Below are 9651 nucleotides of genomic sequence, written 5' to 3' on the forward strand. Positions count from 1 at the left end.
ATTGCACATATCTTATTTTGAAGTAAAAAAACAAAACGGGAACAAATACAATATTTGTATTTGCATGTGGCCCGCGGGCCGTAGTTTGAGGACCCCCGTACTGTAGTGTTTTGTTTTTTTTCTCATGAACATTGTAACACAATGATGTTGAATGAAACGTTATTTACGGATCTGTCAAGAGGGAGCGCTAGAGGGAGACCGCAAGGCTAGAGGAAAGGACACACTGCTTCCTGCCTGCTTCTTGTTGCTGGAGATTCGTGTTCATTGCACTTTAGCAACAAGTCCTTCCTGAAGCAGCAAAGGAATCTAGTTTGCCTTTCCAACATTTGTAGGGCCAGCTTCATTTTGTCTCACCTCTGAAACCCAGCTGTCTGGGTCCCAAGAGGGGTACCACTGAGTTTCTAATTCTTAATAATGACAACTCTTCTACTTTTCATCTCAGCCCTAGGGATGGTAGCTCTTCCTGCAGTCACTAACTCTCCACACGTGAAAGTTGTCATTTTACTCTCTCCACCTAATTCATGCTTATAGAGACGAGGCTTGAAAACTTGGCACAACCAGTTGAAAATATCTCCAACTTTCAATTACCTGCAATATAGAGAGAGCCATTAAACTGAAATATGTATAACGCCCTTAAGGGATTCCACATTTGCTTTGTTTTTTGGCCTCTTTTCTCTCATTTCCTTTCAGGAGCACTGTGTCCAGTGTTTAAAAGTAGACCTGGGAAATATCAAAGACATCTCCTCTTCCCTAACTGACAGCTCTGGGCTGAAGGCTCCAATCCCTGCATAGGCCACCAACCATTTTTAAATGTTATGTAATGATGCCGTTGGCAAAAGGCAGCTAATTAAGTCGGCCTGACTCTAGCCTTCATTCACAGCCTGAGTGGGTAGATGAGCGAGCGGTCAGCAAAAAAAGAATTTTTTAATTTTCATTTCCATCCCTGACTCAGACCATTTCTCTCCTTTCAGGAAACGGTACATCTGAATTATTAGGAGACAAATTGATGTTGTTATATTCGTATGGCAGTGTGGGGAAGAGCTCCCAGTGCCTCTGCTGACGACCCATTTTTCCTGCAATCACTTTTTTTCATCAAGAACTTCTACATTGTACCTAATCTAATCCTTCTAGTTTAATGCCATCCTGTTGGAATTTCACCCTTTTGCATCTTGTTGAAACTGGAGAACAGCTTGTGAGCAATCTCTTGGTAATAACCCGCCATATGTCTAAAACAGCCTTTTCTTTCCAAAGTAATTAATCCCCCTCCTTTTTTTTTTTAATACTTTGCTGTATTTCTCAAGCCTTTACACACCTTTCTTTCCCTGTGGACCCTTTTTAAGCACTTCCCATTTTGCTGAAAAAATTATACCTTTGCAGAGTTGACTAATACCAAACATAACATGTCACAGGCGCGTCATGCATACACTCTGTGCTCCATACTTGGTAATTCTGTTTGCGGATACATGACAAGGAGTGTAATTATAGTATATTTTTGTCGTATTCTGCTGCAGCAACCTATAGAGAAACCATTTGATTTTTGCTAAATTGAGATTTAAGTAGAGGCTTCTTTAGAAGACATCTTGTAACATGTAACTTTCCTGTTGACTTTTTACCTAACTTCTGATTAGGCAGGTTGGTGAACCTGTGTGATATTAAGAGACAGTAAAATTCAGTGACCTAAAATCATTTGGCTTCTGCTATTTTCCTTGAAGAATACAGAAAATGTATCCACGTTATGATTTTATATTATGTGTGCAACTATGGCTGCATCAATTTACATTCTCTAAATTATTAGAACTTTTAGGGACAGATCTCCTAGAAGTAAATGTATTTCTCTAGAGGAGTAAAAATGTGAGCAGCAGAACAGTATTCTGACAGCTTGAAAGTGTGACTCTAGCAATACAAAAACATTTCTGATTGGTCTGGGTCAGGGAAATTCAAGAGGAAGAAAATCTGCCATTATTGTCATTTAGTCTCCAATTTATAGTTGGAGCGAAAAAGATGGGCAGTAAATTTCTCTAGAAATAAAAGTTGACTGTGGAGGACATCTTGATCAGGGTGTGTGCTGCTGCTAATGTGATGACCAAGACCAACTTTCAATTGCCTCCAATATATAGAGAGAGCGATTAGATGGAAATATTTACTAGGGCCCTAAGACTGGACTCCAGATGGAGGTGCTACACCCAGAAAATGTATGAAGATAACATGGCATCTCTTTGAGAACAGGGACTATGAAATCCAGGGAAGCTAGTATATTGCCTGCCACATAGTTGGTTTTCAAAACCTCCAGACACAGTTAAGTGGTAGGTTCTTTTAAAGGTGCTTTAGCTCATATGCATTCACAGGATGGTCTATACAAAGCCCACCTCTTGCTTTTTGACTTCTTTGCATAAATGAACGAATGATTTTTCCTTGAGAGAAGAGGTGTACCTAGGAAGGCGTTTGACTCGATAAATGACATGATTAAAAACGGTGATTTCTAGTAGGAAAGCTGAATTTCCCCCCATAAGGCTTGTAGGAGGCAAAGGTGGAGACAGCAAGAATTTGTGCTTATGGTCTCCTCCTATCTGTCCTTGAAGCCATTATTGCATTAAATATCACTCTCTGTGATATATGTTTTTCACTCTGTCCTTCATCCTAGTATTTAAATATGAAGAATTAATTTTTAACCTTATACTACCTCTCAAAGCAAACAAACAAACCCTTCCTAAGGGCCAATAGATAAAGAGAAGTGTGTTTTTTATTGTGTTTTTTTTTATTTGTTAAATATTAAGTATGACTAGAACTTGATAATAAGCTTTGAGAAGAAAATCAAAAGAGAAGGAGTTAATGTAGGTCTAAAAAAGAGAGATACTGTTAGAGTGAGGTGAGACTAGTCAGGAAAAGGCACAGGTAAGAATGTCAGTGTAAATTTAGACATAAATAGGAAACAATAAGAGGGCAAGAGATAGAGATGTGCAGAGGAGAGCAGTGCACATTTGTTTGGGAGAATAGGAGTTAGTCAAAATGCATAGAGAATCTATTACTTATTATGTATCAGCTGTTGATATCTCAGATGGGTTAGGTAGCTAGGGTATTTCTGAGTTCATTCTCTCACACTCTCCACCATATGTGTACTGCCAACTGCATCCTCTTGGCTTCCAATCTGGTTCTGAGTGCCTTCAGCCATGAGAGCCATCAGAGATCAGAAGGCATGTGGAAAAGAAGACAGGATATGAATTTCCTGACCCTTTCCTGGGCTGTGATCTCTTCATGACTGTAGTGTTTGCAGCTCCTTCTTGTCAGTGGCCCTGGGCCCCCTCCATATCTCTGCTGTCCCTGGATCTGATGGCACTGTCCTCTTCCCCTTGCTCATTCTGGGTGAGAATGACTTGCTGCTATCGCTCGCCTACTAATGTCTCATTTACTTTCCTTGGTCCTCTTAGTCCTGCTCCCTGACAGCTCTTTCACATATGCCTTTACTAAAATCTTTTGAACCATCGGAGTTGGGTCGAGTTTCCAGCCGAATACCTGACTGACACAGATAAGAAATGTTTAAAGTAGGGAAACACAAAAGTAAATAATGTAAAACTGTTATTGAGAGCTATGAAGAAAAAACACAACTACTTAGAGAAAAATGGGTGTGAGTTAGATAGTTATCAATGGTCTCTTTAGAAGGTGATATTTAAGTTGAGGCCAGTGAGTAGGAGCCAGGATGGACAGGATGGAAAGGACAGGGAAGAGTGTTCAAGAGGGAACGGCAAGTGCAGAAGCCGTGGGAGGAGAGAGCTTGGTATGCTCTATGCCATGATTTGGTTATGAAACTCCACAAGTTGAAACACTCCATGTGTAAAGGATGGGGGGGGGGTAAGGGAGGGGGAACCAGTCTGAGTGGCAGAGTCCTAATTGGTATTTAATGACAAATAATAAAGTTTTTGGACAGACAAAGGCCACCAAAGAATCATCTGCTTGTTAAAGTGGGAAGCAGCTCAGGTGAGCTGTGGGGACCAAGCAGATACTCAGGTATTAATTTGAAATTGCTGTGTTCATGTTGGGATGCAGTGATGATCTCCACATGATCATATGCTGTGAAGGAGCTAACGTATGTAAGGATGTTATTTCTTTGACCTTGTTTACTTTCATCAGAATCACAGGTTAGTCTTTAGGTAGAGCTATTGCTCTTCATAACATTTTTAAAAATCATCATTGTGACACTTTACAGAAAGGATATCAAATGAACAACAGTGTCCTTGATAGGCTGTGTGCCTTCTTTATCCTCCTCCCTTTTTAAAAAATTCTCACTTAAGCATATGCTTTTTATTGGTTTTTAAAGATAGAGGATGGGAGGGAGGGAGAGAGGAAGGAAGAGAGAGAGAGAGAGAGAGAGAGAGAGAGAGAGAGAGAGAGAGAGAGAAACATTGATCAATTGCCTCCCATATGCGGCCTGACCTGGGGTCAAACCGCAGACCTAAGTATGTGCGCTGACTGGGAACTGAACCTGAAACCTTTAGGAGTATGGATAACCAACTGAGCCACCTGGGGCCAGGGTTACCTTCCTTTTTATTTGTTTATCTGGGGTGGTGTGGGGAGAGGGAGTAGCAAAGTTGAAGAAGGAGAAGTTGAAGAAAATAAAGTATTAAAATAAAATAATTCTTGAATCCTACCTAGAATGAAAGGAAATTTAATGATCAATTTAAGCATATTTCAATACTTCCAAAAGCAAACACATCTAGCTTATTAAATAAGCCTGCCTGGGGAAATTTCCCATATTGTGTTATTTTTTCTCTATAAATCCAGTTCTCTAATGTGTTTTACAATATGACCTCCTTTTGTTTGTGGCTTTAGTGCAAATACTAAGCATTTGAGAATTATTTAACTGCAGGATATACTAAACCTTTGGCATCAAACCAAAATATATTATTTTTGTATTTGTGAGAATTAAGCTGCTAACACTGGGTATTTTCAGGCATACTTGATATGACAACATGGACAAATGGGGAAAAAAAACGACTTTTAAGGTGCTATATAACCATGTGCATTTAAATGATATCTTTGTGTTTAGAAGACTTCCTCAGATATCTGCCCAAATACCTCCTTAATGAATTTTTAGTTCTTGAAATATAGTTCTATTTATAGGCGTCTTTTACTTAAAAGAATGACCACATAACAATTTATTTTGTTTTCAGTTTATGATGATGCTGTTTCTACTTAGAGTTAAGTAAATTACACAGATGTTATTTTAATCTGTCTTGATATTAGAAAACATAGTGTTTACTATGTTCAGGCCCTAAATGTCATTTTCCTAGCTACATTTCTTATACTTAGTAATATTTTCCTCAATTATAGGCTAAACCTACTTTAAGCACACTTGTATAGCATGTTTTGTAGTCAGGCTGTAAGAGTAGCTCACCACAAGTAAAGTTAAATGATTAGCAACTCTGATAGAGATGCAGTTATGCAAATTATAATTATAGAGTTAGAAAGAACCCTGAGGGCTTATCACCCATAAAAAAAGCAAACAACAACACTCTGCTAAAAATAAATCATAATACTCTAATCAAATACAATCAAAATTCCACTCCTGCCTCTACAACCAATACTCATATTGTAAACATCATTGACAAGTAATTATATATCACGGGATTTAAACCCTCCGAAATAGAATCCTTAAGTATAGCAGGCATTAAAGTGTGATATGAATCATCTTTCTGATTTGGGGAATCATTACATGTTGTGCATATTGACAGCTGGTGCTATCACATTATCATTATTTCAGGAGATACAGAAGTAAGCAGTTGACTCACTGTAATTATTGTCTTTGTGATTTCTATACTCGTGGCTTGTTATATCTTATCAAAATCTGTGAGGAGCAAATAGCACCTTATTCTTTTATATTTTCATTTACATCATGCTGAATAAAATTTAAGAAAAAATACTGAAATTTTTAAGACACATTGGCAGAGATGCAAAGCTCTTTTTTTTTTAATTAAAGAAGTGTTCTCTCTGTTAAAATAGCAAAAAATGTATACATTGAGGTTCATAGAAATGACTAGAACGATCATTATAATTGGTTACTTCTTCCCACCAAGGAGCTCTGGGAAAGTGAAATCTAGCAAAATAAGTGATTAAAAAATAAGATATGTCACATTCTAATAAACAATGGTGTCTAATTATGGAAGAATATGGACTTACTTGCCAAGGGCAAAGCACTCCAGCTTAACAGTTGTTCCCTTAGCAGCTGTAACAGTTAAAGGAAAATGGACCTCAATTTTCGGCTCGTATTCTCCCATCACACCTGGAAAAGAAAGCATAGTCTTAAAGCATAAAATGAATGTCACAATTTCTTTTCGATCCTGGGGATGATTACGTTGAACAGCACTGTGGTTTGGTTGTTAACGTCTGATGACTGCTAAATTTTTGAAGCATTAAAAAAAGAAAAATACACTTAAATTCAGTCATTATGATGTCTGCCTTCCCTTAAGGATTGGATTGCATGTATGTTCCGTACTTTTAAAAATATTAATTATTTAAGTGTAAATTAACATTAGTAGTTTAGGTACTAATTATATTCCAAAGGAAATAAATAACTACAGGCATTTCCTATGGTAAATAATTGCTGATTTAAAAAAATGAGTAAATGTTCCAGAACTTTATCATTTCCAAATTAGAGAACACTTATTTATTAGTTAATATATATTTATTGAATATCTATAATATGCAAGCATTTTGCAAGGCATTGTGGGCATTACAAAGATAAATCACCGATAGACTGTGCTCTCAAGCACTCAGCAAGTATATTCTTAAAGAAAGAAGCCACATACAAAGTACACTCAAGTATGGGAAAAGAGCTATATATCAAAGTAAGTGTCATGCAACATAGAAAGTGATGAGTGCTGTGAATGAGGTATCCTTAAAGTTTTATGTGCATTTGAGGGGATTGTGAGAATGGCTAGGATTTGTATAAGTGTGGAAAAGGGAGAAGAGAAAGTAAATGGAACAGTAAGAACAAAGAGATATAGAAAACCACCAGAAATAGGAAAATCAGTTTTTTCTAAAATATTGTTACATGGTAGAGTCTTGATTTAGCACAGATGCTTCACGGGGGAGCTTGTGTGTGTGCTTATGGGTGTCTGTGTTTATGGGCATATTTGCATGTATATGTGTGGGTGCATGTAGAACACTGTGTGTAATTCCTCTGTGTGTGTGGGGGGAGGGCGGGCTGGATGAGAAAGGTGAGGAGAAAAAGAGACTTGGACAGAGTAAAACAAATGCTATAAGATATACAGGCAAGGTGCACTGGACATGCAAAGGGAGACAACGCTACCTTCAACAAAGAAAACCTTCATGAGTTAATTATTTCTTTATTACTTCTTTATTATTGATTGAGATGTGCCATGAAAGAAGACTTGGACAACTTTATTTATTTTTTTTGTTGTTGCATGTGTGGACAGCTTTAGATGGAGAAGTGTTTAAGTTTGCTGAGGACAAGAGATTACATTTGCTAGATTTTTGTAAAGCAATCATAAAGGGGAAACAATCAGTGTTATTTTCATCAAAGAGATGGGGCTTCCAACCTTGGCTATGCCAGACGATCATCTCTGACAGGCCAGTGACCTCTGTGCCTCATTTTTCTAAACTCTAAGATGAGGGAACAGAGAAAATTACCATTAATGAAATGTCCTGTTCTAACGAGCTAACTCCCTCACTTTCTTCCTAGTCTGGTGTTCACTGTGTGCCAGGAGCCTGGTATACAGCAGGTGAACTGAGTGATTAGCGCTTTACATCGCTCAAAACAGATGGTGAAGCACCTCTTCTCTTTCTCTCTCTCTCTCTCTCTCTCTCTCTCTCTCTCTCTCTCTCTCTCTCTCTCAGTGATGTTTTTCTCCTCTATTTTGTTTACACCCTCCTCCTGCCCTCACCCACATTTTCCAACTTCTGTTCTTTTATTTCCTCATGTCTTCTTTTTTTCCTGGCTCTCCTGAATATCAGGATTTGGCCTGCTTAGTGATATCCGACTGAGTGCACCCAATATTGAGAAGTTTATCCCTAATGCCCTCTTACTTGTAAGCCCTCAGATAAAGACTCCCAGGCCTCCCGTTCAGAGGCTACCTCTGATTGCCCACCTGAAGCAGTCCTTAATGTCAGCTTCTGAGCTCTCCATTCTCTCCCAAAATTGATTCTGTGGTGTTCTTGTTCCTTGTCCACCTGTTAAGCTGATGATTAATAATACACGATACTTATTAAACTTAAGCTTGTTAAATTGAACACCCTTATTTGCATAAGTCCGTATGAGTGCTGGCTGTGGCTGAGAGCTGTAGAGTGCTGTAGAAGGGCAGTGAACGTCAGGATGGATTTAGAAGATGATTCTTTATAATGGCTTCTTGTAAGTGTCTAAAGAGATCTCAGGAGAAAGAGACCTGAATTTCCAAAACTCCAGTAATTTGTTTTTATTTCTTTTTCTAGCCTAAGTAAAAATTCCCTTTAGAATTCACTTTTATATTAGTACTTTTTAAAAACCCTTTTACTAAAGTCGGTCCCAGAATTGCCACAACATTTCAGGCCTTTCAAAACCTCGATCCAACTCTGAAAAATCCCAAGATACTAGTGATGTTTTTTGGCTAATAGGAGCCAGACCCTAATATTCTCTCTCTTCTCTTCTAGATGACATTTGTGATTGCAAAGGTGTTCTTTTATTGCTCTAATCCTTAAAAGTGACTCCAAGGTTGGGCACTCCTGGTAGTATTTGGGAAGTAATTTTACCCAGGTTGGCTTTCTCATGTTCCTTCAATGATTTCCACATGACCAAAGAGGTGGTCAAGCCTCACTTTAGGGTCCAAGAGGTTTGCTAATATCTAAACTAGATATTAAAAATAAAGTTAAAAGGTTTGAATAAAAGGCTTCCGATTATATTACCTAATTTGGGCTGCACTGTAAGAAATAGCTGGATCTTTTAAATTTTACTCTGATAGTGCTAACAGGGCAGATGAGAAAGCTCTTTAGGTACGTTTTGCTCTCTAACAATTGATTACAATCAGGAATTAAATTTTACTTTATGCTTCATGGGATAATCGTGTTATGACTAAAGGTTTTTCTCAGTTTAATTCACCCTCTTTCTTTTAAAGATGAGGGAAGTAAGAGTCCAAGGGGTCAGGTAAGTGGCACAAGGTTCTAAAGAAAGCTGTTGGTGGAAACAGAGCAAAAATGGGAGTTTTATGACCTTAAGTCCACAGCCGTTTTCTTGATATCATTCCGTTGGGGTACATCAATCACAGAGCATAACAGTCCAGGCATATCACATACACTACATCAATCATTGATTGCCTGCCTTCACTACTTGTTTTATTTCAGTTTCTATTTTTAATATCTCAAGTTATATGCAGCCTGGCTGTAATGTCTTTTGTTGGGTAGGGTTTGATGATGACGGGTAAGAAAATCCTATAGGATACATAGTCAAAGATCAAATTACTAAGATTATCTCTTCAGTCAATGTATCTCATTTACTTTTTGATAGTCCCTTATATGAAGCTAAATATGCTCAAGATACACTAAGTTGTGTTTTCATCTTTTTCCTCATACTTGTCCCTTTTGGCTTAGTTGATTGCCCTACTCTGGAATTACACACCCTTGGAAGATGGCCCCGAATTACCCTGATCCCTAATAAACAGAAGCCTT

At 38.0% G+C, this 9651-nt stretch overlaps 1 protein-coding gene across 1 annotated transcript in view; it reads right to left on the bottom strand.

Annotated features, from left to right (window-relative positions):
- Window positions 1–9651, bottom strand: part of CNTN5 (contactin 5) — a 462010-nt gene that overhangs the window by 287235 nt on the left and 165124 nt on the right. The window contains exon 7 of the mRNA XM_015571441.1: window positions 6172–6274. Within this exon, the coding sequence (XP_015426927.1) occupies window positions 6172–6274 (103 nt within the window). The remainder of the gene's footprint in view (window positions 1–6171; window positions 6275–9651) is intronic.

Source organism: Myotis davidii, unplaced genomic scaffold (assembly GCF_000327345.1).
Source record: "Myotis davidii unplaced genomic scaffold, ASM32734v1 scaffold8, whole genome shotgun sequence".
Lineage (NCBI taxonomy): Eukaryota > Metazoa > Chordata > Mammalia > Chiroptera > Vespertilionidae > Myotis > Myotis davidii.